This window comes from Oncorhynchus nerka, linkage group LG3 (assembly GCF_034236695.1).
Source record: "Oncorhynchus nerka isolate Pitt River linkage group LG3, Oner_Uvic_2.0, whole genome shotgun sequence".
NCBI lineage: Eukaryota > Metazoa > Chordata > Actinopteri > Salmoniformes > Salmonidae > Oncorhynchus > Oncorhynchus nerka.
This window is the reverse complement of record NC_088398.1, coordinates 33,894,504-33,922,058: the sequence shown is the minus strand read 5'-3', so window position 1 is coordinate 33,922,058 and position 27,555 is coordinate 33,894,504. Positions and strand designations below refer to the sequence as shown.

Here is a 27,555-nt window from a genome sequence, read left to right as displayed (position 1 = left end):
TCAAAATGAATGATTCATCATCATTCTAAACAAAAGTGACACAAATAACACTTAAGTTAACACACTTGTGTTATTTAAAGCGCTGCACAAGTTTAATAAAATACTCTATTATTTAATGAGCCAATTACATAAAACTATTTTCTAAGTCCCTCTAGCAGTTTGCTGCTTTGAATTCAATATAGTTTGCTAAGAATTCAGGCACGTCTAATTTCCAGCACGAGCCAGCCTAAGTGTCCTCAATCTCCCTTTGACATCAATTAATGATTTTGAGTGAACGTCCCATGTTCAAATTTTGACTTGAATGTTACCTCAAACTCAGTTTCAACTCTGTTGTTTGCCACATGTTTCTGCCCTGTAGTTTTGTCAAGTTTCACTTGTCTTTTACCACAATGGCCACTTGCCAAGTCTTTGTAAATATCAATTTATTCCTAATTGACTTGCTTGGATAGAAAAGGTTTAAATAAAAGTAATTTGATACAGTTGTCCTTTTCTTTCTTTTCCCCGCAGCAATAATCCAGAAGCGCTTGAAGAAGGAGAAGAAGGCAAAGAGGAAACTTCAGGAGGCTCTGGAGTACGAGTCCAAGAGGAGGGAGCAGGCTGAGCAGTCCCTCAAACAGCCCTCACCCTCAGAAGGCCTGCGCTCACTCAATGGTTAGTTGTGTTTTTAATTAAATGTTTATGTTACACTCTACTTAAAAATGTATCAATCTTTATTTAAAGTGCATTTAAAATCGCAACACACTTTACAGTGAAACAAAAAAGAATGGAGGAGATCAAATAAACAGACAGCAGCAATAAAGTAAAAATAGTGTCTAGAATAAAACAAACAAAAAATGTATCCATATACTTTTTGTATGTATTTCACTGTTTGCAGCAAATACATTTGCTACTTGGGGATCAGCCTTAGCTAAAAACAAAATAGATTGCAGTTACATGTTGTGGTAACAACTCACATAGTGTTACTGAGTTCTTTACATTCTGGAAGTAAGAGTAAGTTAAATCATGATGCAGCAGGGCATCTGACTGTGGAATCATCTAATGTCTTATTGTATCAGTTGTTTTTCACTTATAGCCAATTGAGTTTTTCAATGAAAACGTTTAGTATGGCTGCTCCATTTGAATGATGTTTAACAGCAGTTCTGTTCTATCTCTCTGCTCTCCCAGACTCACTGACCCCAGAGACGGAGAGTGACCGCAGTGCTGGAAGAACAGATGCTGAGAGGACAATACAAGGTACATGAACCTGAGGAGAAGATAAATCTCTCTCTCCCTGTTTCACTCTCTTTCACTCTCTCTCTCACTTTTACCCTCTCGCCATTATCTCACTTCATCTCTCTATTTATCATTCTTCTTCTTTCTGTCCATCTGTTAGTCTGTCTGTACCCCCCCTCACACCTTCTCTATTTGAGCATTAGTGTAACGAACAGCAGCTTGCCAACTGGGGCACAGCACTGGGTCAAGATTGCATTGGCCTTCAACAGACATAATAGTAGTATTTTATTACAGGGAGTGAAGTATGGCACTCACATATGTCATGAACAGTTTGGATTGACAATTTAGATTTTAACAAGCAGCAAGGTTTTTGTGTAACCCAGAGAAAAATAACAAGTCATAAGTGATGTTAAAGGAGAGATATGGTTTTAGATTGTAAATGATGCACCTTTTAATACTGGTAATGATACAAGTGTGTGTGTGTGTGTGTGTGTGTGTGTGTGTGTGTGTGTGTGTGTGTGTGTGTGTGTGTGTGTGTGTGTGTGTGTGTGTGTGTGTGTGTGTGTCTTTACCTTTGTTTAAGCGGGGAGTCGTGCTGACCCCACGGTCTCTTTCGCAGATGAGCCCTGCATGAATACCTAAATAATAATAAATACATATCTACATACACATAATTTACACAATACATGAAAAGCAAAGACAAAAAATACATATATCTACGAGACGTCAAGGAGGGCAAAACTACTTTCTGATACAAAATGTGTAATGAACCTATCACCCGTAATAAAGCTCAATGTGCTATGATAAACTGTGTCCAATGCCTTCAATGCAGTGGCAGCTGCATTCATATAAACCAGTGGTTCCCAAACGTTTTATAGTCTCATACCCCTTCAAACATTCAACCTCCAGCTGCGTACCCCCTCTAGTACCAGGGTCAGCGCACTCTCAAATATTGTTTTGCCTTCATTGTAAGCCTGCCACACACACACACTATACAATACATTTATTAAACATAAGAATTAGTGTGAGTTTCTGTCACAACCCGGCTCGTGGGACGTGACAAAGAGCTCCTATAGCTCCAGGGCACAAATAATAATATAATAATAATCAATAATTTTGCTCTTAATTTAGCCATCTTACATATACAACCTTATTTGTTATTGTGAATAACTCACCACAGGTTAATGAGAAGGGTGTGCTTGAAATGATGCACATAACTCTGCAATGTTTGGTTGTATTGGAGAGAGTCTCAGTCTTAAATCATTTTCCACACACAGTCTGTGCCTGTATTTAGTTTTCATGCTAGTGAGGGCCAAGGATCCACTCTCACATAGGTACAGTGGGGCAAAAAAGTATTTAGTCAGCCACCAATTGTGCAAGTTCTCCCACTTAAAAAGATGAGAGAGGCCTGTAATTTTCATAACAGGTACACTTCAACTATGACAGACAAAATGAGAGAGAAAAAAATCCAGAAAATCACATTGTAGGATTTTTTATGAATTTCTTTGCAAATTATGGTGGAAAATAATTATTTGGTCAATAACAAAAGTTTATCTCAATACTTTGTTATATACCCTTTGTTGGCAATGACAGAGGTCAAACGTTTTCTGTAAGTCTTCACAAGGTTTTCACACACTGTTGCTGGTATTTTGGCCCATTCCTCCATGCAGATCTCCTCTAGAGCAGTGAAGTTTTGGAGCTGTTGCTGGGCAACACGGACTTTCAACTCCCTCCAAAGATTTTCAATGGGGTTGAGATCTGGAGACTGGCTAGGCCACTCCAGGACCTTGAAATGCTTCTTACGAAGCCACCCCTTCGTTGCCCGGGCGGTGTGTTTGGGATCATTGTCATGCTGAATGACCCAGCCACGTTTAATCTTCAATGCCCTTGCTGATGGAAGGAGGTTTTCACTCAAAATCCCACGATACATGGCCCCATTCATTCTTTCCTTTACACGGATCAGTCGTCCTGGTACCTTTGCAGAAAAACAGCCCCAAAGCATGATGTTTCCACCCCCATGCTTCACAGTAGGTATGGTGTTCTTTGGATGCAACTCAGCATTCTTTGTCCTCCAAATACGACGAGTTGAGTTTTTATCAAAAAGTTATATTTTGGTTTCATCTGACCATATGACATTCTCCCAATCTTCTTCTGGATCATCCAAATGCTCTCTAGCAAACTTCAGACGGGCCTGGACATGTACTGGCTTAAGCAGGGGGACAGGTCTGGCACTGCAGGATTTGAGTCCCTGGCGGCGTAGTGTGTTACTGATGGTAGGCTTTGTTACTTTGGTCCCAGCTCTCTGCAGGTCATTCACTAGGTCCCCCCGTGTGGTTCTGGGATTTTTGCTCACCGTTCTTGTGATCATTTTGACTCCACTGGGTGAGATCTTGCGTGGAGCCCCAGATCAAGGGAGATTATCAGTGGTCTTGTATGTCTTCCATTTCCTAATAATTGCTCCCACAGTTGATTTCTTCAAACCAAGCTGCTTACCTATTGCAGATTCAGTCTTCCCAGCCTGGTGCATGTCTACAATTTTGTTTCTGGTGTCCTTTGACAGCTCTTTGGTCTTGGCCATAGTGGAGTTTGGAGTGTGACTGTTTGAGGTTGTGGACAGGTGTCTTTTATACTGATAACAAGTTCAAACAGAGTGGAGGACAGAGGAGCCTCTTAAAGAAGAAGTTACAGGTCTGTGAGAGCCAGAAATCTTGCTTGTTTGTAGGTGACCAAATACTTATTTTCCACTATAATTTGCAAATAAATTCATTAAAAATCCTACAATGTGATTTTCTGGAATTTTTTTCTCATTTTGTCTGTCATAGTTGAAGTGTACCTATGATGAAAATTACAGGCCTCTCTCATCTTTTTAAGTGGGAGACCTTGCACAATTGGTGGCTGACTAAATACTTTTTTGCCCCACTGTACGTGGTTGCAAAGGGCATCAGTGTCTTAACAGCGTGATTTGCCAAGGCAAGAAACTCAGAGCGCAGCCTTATCCAGAAATCGGGCAGTGGCTTCTGATTAAATGAAATTTTCACAGAACTGCTTGTTGCAATTTCGATGAGGCTCTCTTGTTCAGATATCGGTAAGTAGACTGGAGGCAGGGCATGAAAGGGTTAACAAATCCAGCTGTTTGTGTCGTCTGTTTTGGGAAACTTGCGTAATTGCGCACCCAGCTCACTCAGGTGCTTCACTATATCACATTTGATATTGTCCGTAAGCTTGAGTTCATTTGCACACAAAAAATCATACAAGGATGGAAAGACCTGTGTGTTGTCCTTGTTAATGCAGACAGAAAAGAGCTCCAACTTCTTAATCATAGCCTCAATTTTGTCCAGATAGACCAGTCATGTGAGAAACTCATCATCATGCAAGCGATCAGACAAGTACAAATTATGAGTAAAGAAAAATTTAAGCTCGTCTCTCAATTTTAAAAAAAACGGGTCAATACTTTGCCCATTGATAACCAGCATGTATGTTGGTATGTTGTAAAACCGTTACGTGGTCATTGCCCATATCAATGCATAATGCAGAAAATACATAAGAGTTCAGGGGCCTTTTCACTGTCGTGTCCAAAATGTCTTTCAATCTGTCAGGCATTCCCTTGGCAGCAAGAGCCTCTCGGTGGATGCTGCAGTGTACCCAAGTGGCTTCGGGAGCAACTGCTTGCACGCTCATTACCACTCCACCATGTCTCCCTGTCATGGCTTTTGAGCCATCAGTACAGATACCAACACATCTTGACCACCAAAGTCCATTTGATGTCACAAAGCTGTCCAGTGCTTTAACAATATCTTCTCATGCTGTCCTGGTTTCCAGAGGTTTGCAGAAGAGGATGTCTTCCTTAATTGACCCCCATAAACGTAACAGACAAATACCAGGAGCTGTGCCAGGCCCGCCACGTCTGTTGACTCATCCAGCTGTAACGCATATAATTCACTGGCTTGTATGTGAAGCAGTAATTGTTTTAAAACTTCTTCTGACATGTCACTGATGCATTGCAAAGGTATTGTCCTTAAAGTTTTTTGGCCTTTTCCACCAGCATTGTCCCAGCCATATCTGCGGCATCAGGAAGAATTAAGTCCTCCACAATAGTATGGGGCTTGCCTGTCCTAGCCACTCGGTAGCTCACCATATAAGATGCTTCTAGCCACTTCTTATTAATGGAACCTTTTGCTTTTATTCATGTCTTACTACTCAAAATTTGTCTTTATTTTCGCTCTAAAAACCCCTGTGGCTTATTTTTCAAATTGTCATGTTTCATTTCTAAATGTCCACGCAAGTGTGAAGGTTTACCGTTAGAGAGTAACGGTTAATGTGATTGGATGTTAATTATTTGACTCGGCTACCTGTATTTGACATTGTGTTGTTATTTCGCTGAACACTAGATGGTTGAATTTTTTTTTTAGGCAGTGAAACGAGGCTACTCACCCAAATGTATAGCCCCGTTGGAAAATATAAATGTACTGTTTGAAAATGTGAAGAATTTTTTAACAAAAAAATCTATATACACTACCATTCAAAAAATCAGCACAACAGTTTTCAGCTGTGCTAACATAATTTGCAAAGGGTTTTCTGATGATCAATTAGCCTTTTAAACTTGGATTAGCTAACACAACGTGCATTGGAACACCGGAGTGATGGTTGATGATAATGGGCCTCTGTACGACTATGTAGATATTTCATTAAAAAATCTGTCGTTTCCAGCTACAATAGTCATTTACAACATTAACAATGTCTACACTGTATTTCTGATCAATGTTATTTTAATGGACAAAACAATGTTTTTCTTTTAAAAACAAGGACATTTTTAAGTGACCCCAAACCTTTGAATGGTAGTGTGTATATATATATATATGTATATATATTTTTTTTTAAATGTGTATCACATTTTTATAGGACGTACCCCCGACAGAATTGCACTTACCCCTGGGGGTACTCGTACCCCAGTCAATTAGCGGAATGACTATTGAAAGAATTATTATTACTTATTTTTTACTAATTAACGAAAGACAGGACCTGTTCCTATAGAAGAAGCCTATTTTAATTCTTAATTTCTTAACTAACAGTATTAATTTTAGGAACAGGCTTCTCTGCCTGGATCTGAATGAATGTTACAGTAAACTAGGTTTAAAGTGCAATCAGAGGATATATAATACTACATTGAAACTATCAGCACGCATTAGTCAATTTCAGTGACAGGTAGGTATGTGTGTCTGTGTACATGCACCCATGTGGGTACTGTACGTGCATAGTGTATTTGACTTGTTTGTTTACCTCTTAAGATCCACTTTATTTTATGTATAAGTCCTGTAACGATATGTGCATTTGAATGGCTTGTTTGTTTGCCTTGTGGGGTTTCATGGAGGAAGGAGGGGGTGGTGATAACTTCTGAAGACTATCCAACGTCTGGGGCTGCATCCCAAATGGCACTGTATTCCCTATGTAGTGCACTACTTTTGACCATGGCGGGTAGGGCCCTCGTCAAAAGTAGTGCACTACGTAGGGAATTGGGTACCATTTGAGGTGCAGCCCCAGTCGGTAGTGAGTCTTCAGAAATGATCACCACCCCCTCCTTCCTCCACGTGAGGAAGTCTGTTCACCCAAGAACACGAGACCTCTCTCTTCTTCATTATTATCATAATGTCTTCCTCTAATAATCCCCAACAGCATCTCCCCCTCCCTTCCTTTCCAACTCCTCCCTATCATCACCGCTTTATCTCTGAGAGAAGTCTCAATTTCCCCTGGAAAATACAAAGATTACACAGTAAAACGCGGTGAAATTTGAAACATATTCATCATAGTTTTGTACCATAAGGAGGGTGGATTCTTTCATAATTAAATGTCATTCAGTCAGTGGAGAGATGTGAAAAGGGTTGCTGTCCAATAAAGGCAAACCATATGTCAACATTTCACAATTTCTTTTAAACTTCTGGACAGGGAACAGTTATAGTCCCCCATTTCATACTAAATTAGTATATCAAGTATCCTTAATGTGAAATTGGAACATTTTTGATTTACATTAAACAGCACTTTATAATTTAATTGTTATACTGTATTAACTGGAGCCTGAAACCCCACCTCTTTAAGGAATACCTAGGATAGGATAAAGTAATCCTTCTCACCCCCCCCCCCCCTTAAAATATTTAGATGCACTATTGTAAAGTGGCTGTTCCACTGGATGTCATAAGGTGAATGCACCAATTTGTAAGTCGCTCTGGATTACATGTAAATGTAAATGTAAACTGGAGGCTTAACTTTTCTCACTTCCTTTTTATATTGCATTACCATTTTATTTGTATGTGATCAGAAACATAGCTTATTCATTGCAACGTAGCAACCATTACCATGGTACATTGTCATAGACACTAAAGATACATATTTTCTCTCCTGTTCAGACACAAATTGGACATATAGCAGATGCCTTTCTCACAGTTGAATAATCTATAATTATATGATAACGATAATATAATAATATATCATATGCTATGGTGTAGCTATGAAGTGTGTCATTTCTAGGGCTCATAATGTCAGTGATAATGGCCTTGAAGAATAGAATCAAGAGGAGGTTGAGTTAACACGGAACAATGTGTGCTTTTGTGAAGTTGGATCGCCATTTGTCTGCCACCCATGTCTCCTCTGTTCTCCTCTGCTCCCAGCCTAGTATACAGTAATTACTCTCAAAGGCAAAACAATTATGTTGATAAATTACACACGCAAAGAAGACGCGGATAAAACACCCAACCCTATCACACGGATAAAAGCCAAGAGAAATGTATGTTGTGTTTTCATCTCACAACTCAGGCTAGGGTGAGAAAGAGAGACCAAAAATGACAAGAGCATCATTTTCGAGAACTAATTATTTATATTTGTCTTTTGTCACACTTCTCTAATTCTGAGATATTAACACAATCTGTGTTCATTAATTGATTTTGCAGTGTTTTTTAACCAGTTCCAAGAGGGAGCTCTGGCTTTTGTAGCAGCTAGCAGGCAGCCATGCTACTGGGACTGAAGCTCTCTCCTGGCTCTAACGCCATGGTGACGGAGTGCACGTAAATATCTTCCCCAGTATCTCCTCTCTGGTTCCCGCCTGCTTGCCCTTCGATGTGTTCGGCAAGTTTACACGACCCTGCGCCGAGACATAAAGTTATTTGTTGCGAGATTAAACATCCAAACAGTTAAAGTAAAATTCTAATTAAATGAATGGATGTCAGTGAAGCAAAAAATACCGTAATTAATGGATCCCTTAATTGTCTTCATAAAATATTTGCATGGGCATATTTTGCATAATTTACATGTATTCATTAATTTTTCAAAGGAATTTTATGCTGAGAGAAGCAAAAAAAAAAAATCTGTTTTATTTGGCATCTAATAAAATATTTATCCTCTTTTAATGAACTTTTCATCTTGATTTGAATACAAAAATGGATAAAGTAAAAAATAAATATGAGGCTTTCTTTCATAAAACAATGTGTCAAGATGTCACAGATTTTTCTCACTCAAAAATGTAAATCAGTATGTTTGAAGATTTGAAGTAATATTTCAAACTGGAGGCAGTGGAAGTGAATTAAAACAGAACGAACATAGAAGAAGTTCCACCAATTTATTTGCCCAAATTAAAAATGGTGTCTCAAAAATTTCAGAGAGAACCTTGTGTCAAAAATGTATTTCTTAATCCTTTCCTGAACATTCAAATGTTGAGCATTGTGATGGTTTGAACACTACAATACCTGATATGTTACTTCATAACTTATCAAAGGTGATCATCAGCCACACTTTTGCCTCCCCTTACTATATTGACTATCGTCCCTATGAACAGCCGTGAAGGTAAAGCCGATCAGACAGACAGACAGGCAGGCAGGCAGACAGACATACAGACAGGCAGAGAGAGACTGACAGAGAAAGGTGACATACATGCCATCTCATGGAGGTGAATGATTTCATCCCCATCCACCCCTTCCAACCACCACCACCTTCCTCTATCCCTTTTATTTTTAGCCCTTTGCATTCACACTGTAGTTACTTTTACACATAACTCTGCAATATTGCTTGAATAGAGGCAGCCAGAGTGCAATGCCTCAGAGACTCACGGCTGTGCCGGATAATTAGCCCATGTGTTTGTCTCCCCCTCCCACATTCCCACAACAAGCCTTTGCTATTTTTCCATCCAGCTTTTTATAAACATACAGCACACTGATGCATTGACGACAGAAGCCTGGGTGGTTAGGTACATGGTGCAGTGATGGTTGCTGTCCTACCATAGGCGAGAATGTGTACTAATCAAAAATGCTAATGGAGGAAGGTTGTCATTGTATTGTATTTTTTGGAAAGAAACAGAGGCTTTCGGATTCATATATGGCTTAAAATATTGCCAGTCGGCCACGGGCCTTAACTTAAGAGGCCAAATGTTAAATGGTTTAATAGTGAGATTACAGAATATCAATACATGTGAATGAAGTGTTTGTGATAGTAACCAGCTATGGGCACAGTATGTCACGAGAACTCTGTAAATCTCTTGAAAGCCGCTAACAAGCGTACCGTTTCTACCCCGACGTTTCTCTGTCTCGGGTCTGACATTGTGTCAAGCAGCAACACATCACTCTCCTCAAGCTGTCGCCGCTTAGTCTTTTGGTGTGCTTTTCCCTATTGAATTGAATTATTTAAGTCCACTGCAAGAGAGAGGAAAGGGCTGCTTAAAGCACAGTAATACCGGGGTAATAAAATGCCATGCTCCTGAGCTGCGCTTAACAGATGCTTTTACCAGCCCTGCATCGGAGGCAGCGCTGCTCGTTTGGGCATACCGCTAAGATATGAGTGTTCCTTGAAAATGGACAAAGCTCGTTAGGTTGCAGGTGTCTGGAGATAGCATTGGAGACGAATGACTCTGCCTTTTTCAATTAACACTCCTTCTGTACAGGAAGTGTCATTCGTAAAGCGCTTTACATCATAAGTGCAATATTATGTTCAAACAAGCATGTCAGTTGAGATGTCTTAAGTACATGTGACGTGCAGCCAGGCAGTGTTGAATATCGCAGTTCCTCATACAATTTGCCTTTGTCAATGATTAAATATGTAGATGGTTGTATTGGCCTGGTTTTACTTCCCTATTTTAATTCATGAGACAGAGAAACACTGGCATAAGGAGTCTCTTCAACTGTTACTGCTCGATTCTGCAGCTTGTTCCAACAGATCATGCAAATAATTTAAGCAACAATTATAGACTTGACGTTGTAGGACAAACAATATTCATGTCTGTTGTTAAATCTACAATTGTGAGTGGTGATATGCTCGAGTAACTTAAATTGTCCACAAAATAGGGACATTGGAAGAGCATTGGATAAGAGTATGTTAGCAGTTGATGTTATTCCTCAATAACACAGACCCCAAAGCAAATCAGGGGGAGAAAAATAGGTTTATTCAAAAATAATCGTTGTTATGCTGGGAAGTAGATGGTCGATGTTCATTCTTCCCTGTCCTCAATGATTCTCCACAGAACAAAGCGAAAGGATGTAATTTTATAACCAACAACCCTAGCCTGTGGTTGACCAATTAGAGTTTCTTGCAGTAAAATTGGGCCAATGGCCAAATAACAAGTATCCTGTTTCAGGCTCAATGTATAAACAATTCAGACCAATGAGATCTTGCCACATGTAGCTATGAGTCCAGGACTGAAACCCCTACACAGATTCTAACCAGATGTTGAACTGAAAACCAACTATTTCAATTGATCGTTAATTCTCTATTGACCTCTAGTCCTCTGCGTTGTGTATTATCTTAAAATATTCTTACAAGTAGTCCCATGTGTGTTGGAAGATCGTATTTTCTGATGTTTTTCCAGATTTTGTCAAACAATTAATGTATCATTATTATTAAGTTAGTAGTCTCTTTAGACAGACAGGTTGCCTCCCATAATGTACCAATGCTCCAGCTTAAATATCTGTAGAATTCGAAAATGGGATGTGGTGACATCACCTCCGTATCCACAAAACATTTTTTGGTTACGCTTTCGAAATGTCCAAGAGAATCTGACATCCTTCCCAGGCCTTAGTACTCTTGCTCCTAGGTCTTTGTTTCAGAAACTATGGAGTTAGCTTATTGTGGGGAAACCTCACACAAGCTAGCAACCAGTGTGTGTTTTTGTGGACTATAAGGATAGAGCTAAACACCATATTTCCAAGTTGAGTCAGCATGGCCAGTACGCTATTGCTAATCCTTGTCTCCTTTGTATTTTTTTCAGATGGAAGACTGTTCTTGAAAACCACAGTGATGTACTGATAAGAAGATGATGAGGAGAGCTGAAGGGGAAAACAATCCCATGAAGATAGTCAAGAGCCCTTATCCAGGCAGATTTAGTAGCAGAAACAAGTCTCGCTGCGTTTACTGTAGCAGTTCAATGGAAGTGTGTTTGGCCAAACGCTGAAGAAGGGTTGTGTCTGAATGTAGAATTAGAACACTTTTTCTTACAGATATCAGCATAATATAGTAGCTAAAGCAGGTTTTGATGCATTGAGGTGGGTTGTTTTCTAAGTATAAACACATTTTTAGCACAGTAAATAATTACCAAGGGGTACACTGTTGGTAATATCTCAGATAAATTCTCAGCACTGAAGATTTTTTATACTGTATTTCAACCAGCGAGAAAGCTTTGAACATGGTCAGACTCAGAGGTTTTGTTTTGTATTTCAAGTTTAATTCCAAAATATAAAGCTTGGAAAGAACCTGTGAAAAAAAATTATAATTTATCCGTATGTTGATCAAAGGAGGCGACTGAGATTTGATTTGAATGTTTTCTAAATAGAAGAAAATACAATCAAGTTTCCTTTTTACTATTGTTGTATATACCAGAACTGATGATAATGATAGGATAACTCACTCTATCAATATGGTATATGTATAAAGTTAAGAGGTGGTATTGGGTATGCAGTAGATCTATTAGGAAGAAAATACTGACATTTATATGAATTTATAGTTTGTTTTTGTTTCATTTCTGAGCCATCATTCTTTAAAATACCTGTCATTTTGGTGAGAAAGCATGCAGGCATGTAAATGTTTGTCCTGGAATTATGATATTTAAATCCTATATTGTGCTGAACAAATACGTAGGGTTGATTCACTTTAGCCCAACTGATTTCGAAAATGTACACCTCAAACATTTTGCTTTCCAATAACAACTTTTGCTGTCAATAGTAACCCTTTGCAACAGGTAATACTGTTTTTTATTTGAACACTTTTTTAAAGATAGTTTCCCAGACACCTTTGTTCCTAATGTGTGGCTATTAACATGTTACATGGACTGTTGGTAATCACATATTATCACTTGGTAACGAATCTCCTCTTTCAAGACAATTTATTCAGAAGTCACATACAGATAGATATAGGATCTTAATTTGACCAGATTCTCACAGCAGGAAATAATCCTGCAGATAAAGGAAATGTGAATTATTATGTGGATTATAATGAATTGACATTTTTGTATGGGGTTGATCCATTTTTTGTTTGTGCAAATCAAGTCCAACATTTTAAAGTTTTAAACTATTTCATGCCGTGCAGGACATGTCCTGCAACAACAGGGTGATCAAATTAAGATCCTACATGTGTACAGACAATGGACCAGCTAGAATGACTATCTGAAACAATTAACCGACCCTCTCCGTTGTAGAATATTGGTATGAAAACTCAAGCAAAGTTCCCTCACAAAATCAGTGATGTACAGTATTTTAATGCAATCATGATGCAGCAAAAATAAGACATTTTACTTTATGGAGAGATGTGCTTCATTTGTATTCAAGCTGAAGGTTGAATAGTTTTGCACATCAGGTGAGTCAACTCTTATGCAGTATGTAAAAGTTAATTCCAGAGACAGGAGCTGATTTCTGTCATGTACTGTAACAGGAACAGGCTATGTGTTTGAAAAAATGTTGGGAAAAGAGTGTCTGTCCCATGTTCACACTTTATTTTACTTTGAAAGTTTGTTGCGATGTTTATTGTTGACCTGTCGCTAATAACTTACATATAGCTACGCATAGCACACTTCATTGTACTTCAACTTTAAATAAACTTCAAATGTTGATGATAACCAATGTGAGTTAATTTAATTGATTTTGTTGCCCAAAGACTGGGCCTGATTCAATTTAACTGCACAGTAGATACCATACCATTTTACTTTTCATTTGTACGAAACCAAAATACAGGCAGAACCTGCACCAAGGCAGAATAAGTAGATTTGTTGATAGCGTCCCAATATTTCTCTGCATGGACTATTAATATTGTAGTGACCTTAACCCAACACCTAGCGGACCTCTTGGCATAATGGTTAAGGTGTTGTATTGGCAGTCGCTGAACCCGGGTTTAAGATCCAGTCGGGGCTACCGTCCACCTAAATTTTCTACATTGGTGTCACAAGTGAAATGGCGCCCGTGAGGCCATTGAAGAGGTATGTACCCATGAGGGACATGATATAGAGAAGTTTGGGGACACTCTCTCCCAAAAGAAGGTCGTAATGTAGCAACCTTAACCCAACACCTAGCAACTTCACACAGGTCTGGAACTCTTGGCGCAACGGTTAAGGTGTCAGCTTGACAATCACTGGACCCGGGTTCGACTAGCTACAAAATTATGTACCTTTCAAAAGGTGCAGAATTATGGGAAATTTCTCTACTTTTAAGCATATTTCACCAAACAATTTAATATACAACAAATCAAATAGAATCCATAATCAAAACCAAAATAGAAAATAAGCAAAGTGTGCCAGATTCTTTTATCGGTATCATCACAATCCAATTCCATGTATTCAATTAAAAGACTAGTCTGCTCATGGGTTTGTATAGCCTTTTCATCGGCAAGCAGTAACATAATTCCCAATAGAAATAAGGAAAGGTAAATACAGTGGAGGAACGCAAATGATCTGAACACATAGGCCAAAACCCACACCAAAGCAAAACTCTGCAATGGAAGGTTACAATGTTGGAGATGATGACTTAGGAGTAACCCAAATTTAGTTAGAAGTAGAAGTAACACAATTCTATTCTCTGCATCTCTGCATGTCCACAATGTTGGAAAAAAATCATTTAAATGTGCCTGTCCCGGATGTGGATTGAATAGAGCCCTAGAACATTCCCTATATTTTACATGATTGAATACTGATAATCTATTTACAATTTTGTGCAATAGTATTTACTGATTGACAGAAATATTTGCAACTTGTCTTCTGATGAAAACAACATGTTGATGTTCTGTGAACAAAACACTTTACAGTAAATTTTGTATTCATTGATGACAATTATATTTAAAGTTTTGTAAAAGTGGGTCTAATATATACACTCCAGGTACAAAGACAAGAAACTGTCAAGGAAAGAGACTTCAACTATAAGGCGCTTGCTTTTTTGAGCTCACCTAGCTTTTCCATTGAGCAACTAAAGCAAGCACAGATTTTTGTTTGGAACACAGCCTGCGTCCCCAATTACTGGTTTTGTTTACGCAATCCAAAAATGTTCCATTATTAATCGCAATCTGGGTCAGGTGGGCATCATTTGAAAGCTTATTTTATTGCCAGCATGGCTAGCTAAGTTGTAAAATAAGATACTACAGTGTTAGGCTTTCAAAAGGCACTTCAGACAAACAGATTGTTATTTTGGTCCGCATAGAATGGAGTCATTCAGTGCATTCAAGTGCGTGTGGAGCAGCATATTTTCTTCACAATATGAGAAACGAAGGCTCATTCTCTTCAGCACAACTCAGGGTACAACGCATGTCATACTTGTAACTGTGGATCGAACACAGCGATAAACATTGATATTGTAAATAACATGAGATTTCAAATATGGATATATGAAATGCAAATTTGGACACGGATGTGTGGTTTGCTTGTTTCAAATCACATGTATTTATATAGCCCTTCTTACATCAGCTGATATATCAAAAGTGCTGTACAAACACCCAGCCTAAACCCCAAACAGCAAGCAATGCAGGTGTAGAAGCACAGTGGCTAGGAAAAACTCCCTAGAAAGGCCAAAACCTAGGGAGAAACCTAGAGAGGAACCAGGCCATCAGGGGTGGCCAGTCCTCTTATGGCTGAGCTGGGTGGAGATTATAACAGAACATGGCCAAGATGTTCAAATGTTCATAAATGACCAGCATGGTCAAATAATAATAATCACAGTAGTTGTCGAGGGTGCAACAAGTCAGCACCTCAGGAGTAAATGTCAGTTGGCTTTTCATAGCCGATCATTGAGAGTATCTCTCTAGAGAGTTGAAAACAGCAGGTCTGGGACAGGTAGCACATCCGGTGAACAGGTCAGGGTTTTATAGCTGGAGGCAGAACAGTTGAAACTGGAGCAGCAGCACGGCCAGGTGGACTGGGGACAGCAAGGAGCCATCATGCCAGGTAGTCCCGAGGCATGGTCCTAGGGCTCTGGTCCTCCGAGAGAGAGAAAGAAAGAGATAATTAGAGGGCATACTTTAATTCACACAGGACACCGGATAAGACAGGAGAAGTACTCCAGATATAACAGACTGACCCTAGCCCCCCGACACACAAACTACTGTAGCATAAATACTGGAGGCTGAGACAGGAGGGGTCAGGAGACACTGTGGCCCTGTCCCAAATCGGTATTTATTATAATCCTCAGCGTCTCATCTTTCAGAACACATTGACTTCTCTCCATTTACAGCCTTTTCCTCACTCAGACAACATCAAAAGTGCAAAAGTGGAAAAGTAGCCCAATTATAGAGGGAAGGATGGGGGCTTCTTGATGCGCTGTGCTGAAGTTCATAATGGCTGTCAGTCAAAACCCATACAGCACTGTGAAGTGGAAAACCGGAGCTCTGATGTCATGTATAGCATGTTAATGTACAGCCACTGAGTTCCAATTTAGGCACTTGTGTGTTTTATAATCATAGTGTTACCCTATAATAGAATAGAATAGAATAGAATATGTGTAAATGAGGATCAGACCAGCCTCCTTTAAAATGTAAATCAATTATTTAATGTGTTAAAGTGCATTACACTAATTCAAAATTTCAGCCGTAAAATGAACAACTGCCTTTGTACTTCCCTTTCAGCAAATTATACATGGAATCATGAAGCTGAACATAATACCCACCATATTCCTTACAACTGGGATGCATACAGCTTAATGTTACAGTAGGGTTGTAAAATGTGTTACTCTTTATTATATAACTAAGTTAGACATTTTAAGATGATATGATGGTTCTCAAGTTAATTTTGTTCAGTCACATTTACATTATAACCTGCCATCATTGCAGTTTCTTCCTAAAAGCCACCAAAACACTTTCCACATCCGGCATTAGAGTACATAGAGCCCTTAGAGTAAGTCTTTACAAAAATAGAAAGAAACAATATTAACTTTAACTGTGTAGTTCCACTGGCAGAATGATATGATTCTACATTGATATACCTGTATAATCAATCCTCTTCAATGGTATATCAGTAGGTTTCATCATCTCGTTCTATTATACTCAGCTTCATGATCGAATATTGAACAGTCATTGTCGCTGTCTCTAATATTCTTCATTGTCTTCAGAATCATATTCATTAATTTTTACATAATCTTCTTTGTCTACAGAGGTCTTCACTGGTAAGATCCTCAGTGGGTGGAGTTTACACCCATTAAGAAAAAAGGAAAGACTCTCTCAGTGGACTTGCGTATGAACGTGTGTTGATGTATTTCATAATCAGCGTCATACAATGACAGCATACTTCTGTCCCAGTGTAGCTGATTAAACTCCAAGATTTACGCTGGTGTTGAGATCCGACGACATTTTATAAACAACTACTGATTTCAGCACCCAAATAATAACCCGCAATTGTAATTTGCTGCTATTCTTCGGGTATGCCCATAATTGTAATTGCAGGCTATTCTTTGGGTGCTGAAATCAGTTGTTTTTGATTTTAAAAAAGTACATTTTATGTGACGTCTGCGCTCATGTCCGCCCACACCAGTCGCCGCTCAACTCCATCATAAATTGTGGAATTGAGTTTAGTTGGCTAGTCCCAGCCCAGCTGCGCTCTGATATTTTGGGGTTTCTGTCACACTGTAAGCTGAGTGGCTGACTCTACTGTGGAATGTGTATCGTATTCACCAATGAATCGTAATTGCCAGTACCCACTCTCTACTTCTCCCGTCCTCTGGACAGACTCTGTCATCACACCCAATGACCATTGAGTATTGTCCCCAACCTCAATGTCCCGGCTGTGTGTCCCGGTCAAAGCCCTCAGAGCCCAGGACCATTTTAAAGGTATCAAACCTTTCTGACAGTGTTTTATCAATCTCATCATTACTGTCTTCGTCACTGTCTCACACTGGTCAGATCCTCAGACAGGATGAGATGGTGTTGGGAAGTGTTGGGTCCGGAATCAAGGGCGTGTAGGTCCCAATCTCATTCATCTTCTCCCAGACTCTAAACTGCAGGTTGCCCATGTGTTTGGCCACACACTGGGCGAAAGGGTCCACATCACGGGATATCTTTACGTGACATGTTTTTGATCATCTAGAGAATGCAGACCATTTCCCAAAACATATTTGGAGTTTTATGAATCTGCAACATATCCTGACAAATTCTGATTCCAGATGTGTTTTTTAGACATGATATGGGATTACTCCGAATATCACACATGGACATTTCCTATGGCTGGACATGGACTCATTTGATATATTGAGATATGACATACTATTTTTTGACAAATACTGACTGCATACGTAGCATATCTGTGTTTTCTCAGTACATTCAAGATATTAAACTATATTGAGTCCAGATATGCATCTCTTGGCTGAGGTCCATATACGGATCCTGACAAGTATGATTACTGAGTTTTCAGCATGTGCTCAATAATTTGACAAATATTTCATGCACACATCATTACATACTCATCCAGAACGCCGCAGCCCGTCTGGTGTTCAACCTTCCCAAGTTCTCTCACGTCACCCCGCTCCTCCGCTCTCTCCACTGGCTTCCAGTTGAAGCTCGCATCCGCTACAAGACCATGGTGCTTGCCTACGGAGCTGTGAGGGGAACGGCACCTCAGTACCTCCAGGCTCTGATCAGGCCCTACACCCAAACAAGGGCACTGCGTTCATCCACCTCTGGCCTGCTCGCCTCCCTACCACTGAGGAAGTACAGTTCCTGCGCAGCCCAGTCAAAACTGTTCGCTGCTCTGGCCCCCCAATGGTGGAACAAACTCCCTCACGACGCCAGGACAGCGGAGTCAATCACCACCTTCCGGAGACACCTGAAACCCCACCTCTTTCAGGAATACCTAGGATAGGATAAAGTAATCCTTCTCACCCCCCCTTAAAATATTTAGATGCACTATTGTAAAGTGGCTGTTCCACTGGATGTCTTAAGGTGAACGCACCAATTTGTAAGTCGCTCTGGATAAGAGCGTCTGCTAAATGACTTAAATGTAATGTAAAAATCCTTTTTGAATTCCCTCGGGATATCATACATGGTATGGCCAGATATGGGATCATTAAATATTCTGAGATCGGCCTATGTGGACATTTTATTTTCTGTATATGTTGACAAATACTGACAGTAGGCCTATATCAAATCCAAATTGAATTGAATTTGTCACATATACATGGTTAGCAGATGTTAATGCGAGAGTAGCGAAATGTTTGTGCTTCTAGTTCCAACCATGCAGTAATATCTAACAAGTAATCTAACAATGTCATAACAACTACCTTATACACACAAGTGTATAGGATTGAATAAGAATATGTACACACAAATATATGAATGAGTAGCATATTTTCTCAGCACATACAATGCATATTTTTTGACTGAGGCCCATATCAGGATCTTGATATGCATTTTCATATGGTAAATAAACAACATTTCTGATGCTTATTTGACTTTTGAGGACATGCTCAATAATTTGACAATAATTCTTTCAGACAATATAATTTTTTTGTATTCCCTTTGGATGAAGGCGCGTGCAAACCGTAAAAAACACTGTAACTGTTAGATTAGCAACACAAATTACATATTTTCACTTTTTGAGTTCCAACTGTCATTTTTGCGACAAATTAGTGTGTAACATGTGGTCGAAATGACAACTTGAGAAACAAAGAAGTGAGAAGAAAATACCTCAAGTAATTTAACACCAAAGTGAGTAGGTCATTTGAGAGATGTTGATTTTTATTACCTCAGTGCCTTGTGTGCATATTTTTGAATATTTTAATTCTGTACAGGCTTCCTTCTTTTCACTCTGTTAATTATGTCAGTACTGTGGAGTAACTACAATGTTGTTGATCCATCCTCAGTTATCTCCTTTCACAGCCATTAAACACTAACTGTTTAAATCACCATTGGCCTCATGGTGAAATCCCTGAGCGGTTTCCTTCCTCTCCAGAAACTGAGTTAAGAAGGGCACATATCTTTGTAGTGAGTGGGTGTCACACCCTGATCTGTTTCACCTGTCTTGTGCTTGTCTCCTCCCCGCTCCAGGTGTTGCTCATTTTTCCCATTATCCCCTTTGCATTTACCTGTGTTTATGTTTGTCTGTTGCCAGTTCGTTTTGTCTCGTCAAGCCAACCAGCGTGTTTATTCCCATACTTCTGTTCTCTTTAGTCCCTTCTGTTCTCTTTAGTCCCTTCTAGTTTTGAGTATTCTGCCTGCCCTGACCCTGAGCCTGCCTGCCGTTCTGTACCTTTCTGACACTGCCCTGGATTACTGACCTCTGCCTGCCCTTGACCTGTCGTTTGCCTACCCCCTGTTTTGTATATAAAAATATGTGATTTGAACTGTATGCCTCTGGGTTTTATTCTGAGTCCTGATAGTATGAACTGGCCATGACTGACTCAGCAGACACGGACCAGCTCCTCAACGCCATCTCCTCCCAAGGAGCCATTGGCAGACACAAGGAGTTACTTCGAGGTCTTATGGAAGCATTCCAGACCTTGGCGGAGCGCCATGACCATGCCTTGAATACATTGCTGGAGCAATTCCGCTGATTGTCTGTGAGGCAGCCAGCCACGACAGTATCCTCCCAGCCACTTAGTAACCCCGCTGTCAACAGCGCATCTCTCAAGGCCACCCCGGCTGGAACCCAGAATCCCTGTTCGACACGTTCCTTCACAGATTATTGAAAGTCCCGGCATCAACATTCCCGAGAGAATCCGAGGTTACCCGAGTTCCCTCTAGAGTCTCCGAGGTCTGCCGACTCGCCTCTTCCGGAGCCGATGCAACTCGGCAGAGCTAGGTTGTCTCCAGCCGAAAGTTTACGCAGACTTAACACCAAGAGTTGTCTGTGTTGAGGACTACCGGTCGTTACGTGTTTACGTGTCCAGTAAAAGACCAGGCTCATCAGTAGGTACGAGTACTCTGGTGGGCAATACAGAGAATTTTCCTTCTCCCCTAACTCACACCCCTCTCCATGCCATCCTGCTGTGGGACGACCAGTCGATATTTCTCTAAGGACTCATTGACTCTGGGGTTGATGAGAGTTTTATGGACACTACCCTGGTGTCAGAGCTGGGCAACCCCACTCAGCCCCTCTACCCATCGACGTCAGAGCACTGGATGGGTGCACTATAGGCAGAGTCACCCACAATACTAGTCCTATCAACCTGCTTGTCAGGGAACCACAGTGAGTCTATGCAGTTCATGCTCATCAAGTCTCCTCAGGTACCCATGGTATTGGGGTTTCCATGGCCCCAGGTCTCCACGTCCGACAAGTCCTCCAGTGTCTCCTGGAGAATCTGCTATTTGTTAAAGCAGAAAAATGTGAATTCCATCTCTCCACCATCTCTTTCTTAGGATACATCACTGCTGCTGGTAATAATGAATAATTTCTGCCCTCCGATTTAATTTCATATTCATTATATAAACAGGCTAGCCCAGTGCAACAGGAGAGTGCATTCGGAAAGTATTCAGACCCCTTTCATTTTTTTTTATCGTTACAGCCTTATTCTAAAATAGATTTTTTTTTAAATGTCATCATCAGACACACAACAGCTCATAATTACAAAGCGAAAACAGGTTTTTAGAAATTATTGCACATAATGTTTGAATATTTATTTATATAGGTATTCAAACCCTTTGCTATGAGACCCGAAATTGAGCGCAGGTGCATCCAGTTTCCATTGATCATCCTTGAGATGTTATACAAATTGATTGGAGTCCACCTGTGGTAAATTCAATTGATTGGACATGATTCGGAAAGGCACACACCTGTCTATATAAGGTCCCACAGTTGACAGTGCACATCAAAAAACCAAGCCATGAGGTTGAAGGTTTTTGTCCGTAGAGCTCCAAAATAGGATTGTGTCAAGGTACAGATCTGGGGAAGGGTACCAAAACATTTCTGCAGTGTTGAAGGTCACCAAGAACACAGTGGCTTCCATCATTCCTAAATGGAATAAGTTTGCAACCACCAAGACTCTTCCTAGAGCTGACTGCCCGGCCAAACTGAGCAATCGGGGGAGAAGGGCCTTAGTCAGGGAGGTGACCAAGAACCCGATGGTTACTCTAACAGAGCTCTAACAAGAGTTTCTCTGTTGAGATGGGAGAACCTTCCAGAAGGACAACCGTCTCTGCAGCACTCCACCAATCAGGCATTTATGGAATATTGACCAGACTGAAGCCACTCCTCAGTAAAAAGGCACATGACGGCCTGCTTAGAGTTTTCCAAAAGGCACCTAAAGACTCTCAGACCATGAGAAACAAGATTCTCTGGTCTGATGAAACCAAGATGATCCTCTTTGGCCTGAATGCCAAGCGTCACGTCTGGAGGAAACCTGGCACCATCCCTACAGTGAAGGATGGTGGTGGTGGATGTTTTTTAGCGGCAGGGACTCTGAGACTAGTCTGGATCGAGGCAAAGATGAATGGAGCAAAGTACAGAGAGATCCTTGATGAAAACCTGCTCCAGAGCGCTCAGGACCTCAGACTGGGGCAAAGGTTCACCTTCCAACAGGACAACGACCCTAAGCACACAGCCAAGACAACGCTGGAGTGGCTTCAGGACAACTCTCTGAATGTCCTTGAGTGGCCCAGCCAGAGTCCGGACTTGAACCCGATCGAACATCTCTGGAGAGGCCCAAAAGTAGCTGTGCAGTGATGCTCCCCATCCAACCTGACAGAGCTTGAGAGGATCTGCAAGGAAGAATGAGAGAAAGTCCCCAAATACAGGTGTGCCAAGCTTGTAGCGTCATACCCAAGAAGACTCGAGGCTGTAGTCACTGCCAAAGTTGCTCAATATAAAGGGTCTATAAAGGGTCTGAATACTTATGTAACTGTTATATTTCAGTTTTTGCAACAATTTCTGAAAAACACTTTTTTGGTTACTAAATGATTTCATATGTGTTATTTCATAGTTGTGATGTCTTCACTATTATTCTACACTGTAGAAAATAGTAACAAATTAAGAAAAACCCTTGTTGGTGTTCTAAAACCTTTGACCAGTAGTGTAAATAGGTGAGGCTGTAACACATAACAATTTGGAATAAGTCAAGCGGTATGAATACTTTCTGAAGGCACTGTAAGAAATAACAAACACAAAAAATACTGCAAAGTTGAAACAGGGTGTCCGTGTCTGTCGGCGCCATCTACACATCAACAAATTCAGTAATCAACAAATGCCTCTTTGGTTTGAAAACAATAAATAAACATAGGGGGCCTAGCTTGCTTATTTTATTTAAATGAGTTACTCATTTTATTTAATTGGCAACACTGGTTTCTTTGCTTTATTAAATAAATGGTGGATTGAAATTGTGCAGGGATTTTCATTTTCATTCAAACTCATGATCTCGATTTTTTTAACGTTCTGTCCACGAAAACTATGTTTAGATATTTGTTTCATTAGTCAATTGTTTATATAATCCCAAAATATGGAGTTTTCCGTATTTCAGATTTCAGATTGATATGCAGTTGTGCTTTTATGATCTTCATGTATGTTGTATTGGGTTGTCTGAACTTTGAACATCTATTTGTCTGACGGTTTTGATATCCGTTCATCATGATCCATTACACCTCATAGTATAACAAGCTACTTAATACTAATATAGAAATATGCTTTTCTTTCTTCAAACTTGCATATAACATTGTGTAAAACTATCATACATTCGAAACATTTTGAATTACACACAATCCTCAAAAAAAATCAGCCACATGGCAAGTTGTTGCAAAAACTACAAATTCTTAAATTGAGAGTAAATATTATTAACATTGAGTAAATTAAACATAGTAAAATAAAATGAATATGCATTTTCAAATGTCATTATTTTTGATCACATCAAAAATAATGTAAGGTATGGCACAGCAGTCTGAGGCGCTCGAGGCGTCACTACAGACCCTGGTTTGATCCCAGGCTGTGTCGCAGCCGGTTCACAATTGGCCCTGTGTTGTCCGGGTTAGGGGAGGGTTTGGCCGGCTGGGATGTCCTTGTCCCATCGTGCTCTAGCGACTCTTTGTGGTGGGCCGGGTGCATACACGCTGACTACGGTCGCCAGCTGTACAGTGTTTCCTCTGACACATTGGTGTGGCTGGCTTCTGGGTTAAGCGAGCAGTGTGGCTTGGTGGGGTCATATTTCGGAGGATGCATGGCTTTCAACCTTCGCCTCTCTCGAGTCTGTACGGGAGTTGCAGTGATGGGACAAGACTGTAACTACCAATTGGATCTCACAAAATAAGGGTAAAAAGTACAAAACAATCTAAAATCTAACAAAATATCAAGTAAGGTAGTCAAATCTTGAAGTAAATCCAGAAACCTGCATTTTAGTGGGTAATATTTACTAAGCCCCTGAATATATATATATATATTTTTACAGTGTACTACATTACTGATGGGAGCTTGGATATAGGCATGAGCCTCCATTCAGCGCCTGAGTGACGGGCGGCTTTGGCAGCTCCTGACTGACGGGCGGCTCTGGCAGCTCCTGACTGACGGGCGGCTCTGGCAGCTCCTGACTGACAGACGGAAGAACCTGGAGGGAGGAGTTGGAGAGACAGCCTGGTGCGTGGGGCTGCCACAGGACGCACCAGGCTAGGGAGACCTACAGGATGCCCGGTGCGTGGAGGAATAATCGGATGGACCGGGCTGTGGGGGAGCACTGGAGCTCTGGTTTGCAGCCTTGGCACCACTGCTCCAGGCTGGATGACCACTTTAGCCCGGACTCTCCAGAGTACAGGCACAGGTTGAACCGGGCTGTGGGGGAGCACTGGAGATCTGGTGCATACCACTCACACCTCTCCCTTAGACTCAATACCCACATTCGCCCGGCACGGGTGGAGTGCAGGCGTAGGGCGCACTGCACCCTCCCAGCACCCCGGAGACACAGCACTCAGCGCCCGCGCAGGATACACTGGGCCGAAACGGCGTACCGGAGACCAAACACGCTGAGCTGGCACAACACGCCCTGGCTGGATGCCCACTCTCGCATGGCACTTGGGGGGCACAGGGAGTTGGCTCAGGTCTATCGCCTGACTCCGCCAATCTCCCCGTGTGCCACCCCCAAAAAATTGGGGGGCTGCCTCTCGTGCCTGTTGCGCTGCCTTACCTCATATCGCCGCCACTCAGCTTTCACTGCCACTAATTCTTCTTTGGGGCGGCGATATTTCCCAGCCTGTTCCCAGGGTCCCTTGCCGTCCAATATCTCCTCCCATTTCTCCAGATATCGCTGCCTCTCGTTACCATGCTGCTTGGTCCTTTCTTGGTGGGTAGTTCTGTAACAAACTTCTTCTTCGTCTGATGAGGAGTAGGATAAATCGGACCAAAATGCAGGGTGGTACGTGTCCATGTTAAATTTATTACAACTGAACACAAACTAACAAACATGAAACAACGAAAATTTAAACAGTTCTGTATGGTGAAAACACAGACACAGTAAACAACTACCCACAAACCATAGTGGGAAAACAGGCTGCCTAAGTATGGTTCTCAATCAGAGACAACGATTGACAGCTGCCCTGATTGGGAACCATACCAGGCCAAACACATAGATCTATAACACATCCAAGCAGAAGAACAGAACTCCAAAAACATCCAGGGATACATGACAACATAACATGGACCAATCATTGTCAGTAGCAAATTGTATTATAGTGTGACTGGGGTGTACTAGGAACTAAATGGAAGCAAACAGGCTGAAACAGAGAGGGATTGTACATAAAAAAACTATTGTTTTTGTTGCAAAACTTTTGCTACGGTGTGCACTAATGAGTACATACCCCTGGTAGTATCATGCTAAGTTGCCTTTGTTAATTACTGTAACATTCCATTTTTTATTTGATTGGAATCATTAACTGTGACCGTTGATCTGTAACAGGTACACCACTCTAAACTTGTAAGGAGAAAAATTGAATCGACATTGAGAGACACATTTCTCTTGTAAGCAATTCTTAGAGGAATGTGTTGACACAGCATTGCTTGGCCTGGTCCCATTTTTTTTAAAAGCATGGCTGTAAACACAGCCACAGAGATTAATAGTTGACTGATCGCTGCATAATTCAACACAGTATTATAAAAAATTCAAGTTCTGAAACATTTCAAGCTTTTCTCTTCTTTAAAAAAAAAGTTTATGTTTCAGAGTGAGCAATGCGACACACAAAGAGTCAAGCAATCCTGTCGCCGAAAAGTCTTATTGTCGAGTTCAGCCTTTTAGTCAACATTAAGGTGTCTGCTGTCACTTGAGAACTTCAATCGAAGTGATAACAAGTTATGCATTGAGATTACATGCACTGTGTCCATCCAATGATCCCATTCATTCTTTCCTTTACCAACACTTGTCATATATATCCAGCCTTTGAAATGCCTACAGTAAAGGAATGAGTGTGTCTCAAATTGCAGTTTATTCCATATATAGGGCACTAAGTAGTGCACCTTATGGTAAATAGTGTGTCATTTAAGATGTAGCCATACACCCCACTCATTTTCGCTGACTTAGTGAGATTGTTCTCATCTATTAGTCAGAAATGCTGTTTATTTCTCGATTTGACGCCTTGTTCTGCACTGGCAACTGAGCAAAGTGCCCCCGAAGCTAGATGTTTCATATCAGTGCACATTTTGTAATGAATTCAATTCCGTACAAATATGACCATAAGGCACAAAGACTTTAAATATCAAACGTGTATTTGTTCTGTTGTACTGTCCTGCTGTAGTTGCATCAAGTAGGTTCATTATGCACCCTGGCTGCATATTCAAAGCAGCGGCTGTGTTACAATACGAGCTTGTGTGGTGTATTTGCTTGGCTTGCCATGGAGACATACATGTCCATACAGACATCGTCCAGAGACAATTATTCTGCATGACCCTGTCACTGTTTGTCTGTTCTTTTGCCTAAGTTAACATTGCTCAATTTGATGTTGTTTTGCGCTTGCCTGCAGGGCTAAATAAAGATGAGGGTAAGTGTTCAGTAAGACTCCAGGCCAGTGATTCTCCTTTACCCCTGAGATATTGAAAACTCACAAGGTTTGAGGATGAATATTTGGTGGAACTAGTTCAAAGCCCATGTTAATGTATGGCAGCTGAGCATTAGTTGTCGTATAATGGTTTTAACTAAAGGTTGGTTTACCAGTAGTTGTCTGTAGACACTCATCTCAGCCACATCATAAACTGTCTGTTGTCGTTGGACATCAAACTTGGTCATTATTAGCAAAAGTATGAACACAATGTGACAGTCTGCATGGCATCAGCAGCATGACGGTTCAAATAGAATGCCTTTCAACACCGATAAACCAATTAATGTAAAACATATTTAGGCTCTGTTATTAAAATAATGAGCCACAGGTAACTTAAAGCTACTCTGTATTTATATTAACGTTTTGACTTGTATTAATTATTACAGGGAAATAAACTCATTACAAGATAGGTAAAGGTAATTGCAAGCGATTTACAGAACATTGCTTACAGTTGTGTGTGACGAAATAAAGCCTAGCATTCTACCAGATATATATATTTTTTAAATTCTGCACTGTCTTGTTGCTATCATGGTCAGGTAACCATGACAATGGACACAGCGACAGGGTCAAATATTGTATGTCTCTGCGACAAGGAAAACGATAGATAGAAATTAAATGTGGTTTTTGCCAACGACACCTGACGTATTCTAATGGTCTATGTACATGTCATTAGACAAACCAGCTCTAAGAGTTGTTGAGAACAGATGATAGTAGTGTCTTACTTGGTTTCCAATGCTTCTATATTTTGGTGACCCCGGGACAATGCCTACGATTTGGCGGGTTAAAGTGCCGTTCTGGCACATGCTTGTTTGAACCCACCTCAAACATTAGAATTCAACCAATATCCTAAATATAATCAGAACCTTGTGGGAAAGATTGATGGCAATGATGTCAGACAGATGTATTTTGTGAGGTCATGGTCAA

General features: G+C 40.6%; 1 protein-coding gene across 5 annotated transcripts in view; it reads left to right on the top strand.

The window, feature by feature from the left end:
• The window catches only part of LOC115107052 (dachshund homolog 1-like), a 249,987-nt gene extending 236,695 nt beyond the window's left edge, over window positions 1-13,292 (top strand). For 4 of the 5 annotated variants that reach the window (XM_029630441.2, XM_029630434.2, XM_029630425.2 and 1 more), the window contains 3 exons: window positions 508-651; window positions 1,165-1,233; window positions 11,450-13,292. In XM_029630441.2, coding sequence (XP_029486301.1) covers window positions 508-651; window positions 1,165-1,233; window positions 11,450-11,487 — 251 coding nt within the window. In that variant the 3' untranslated portion in view covers window positions 11,488-13,292. Of the gene's footprint in view, window positions 1-507; window positions 652-1,164; window positions 1,234-11,449 lie in introns of those variants that run through there. The other variant, XM_029630448.1, reaches the window with a different exon arrangement.
• Window positions 13,293-27,555: the final 14,263 nt, after the last annotated feature.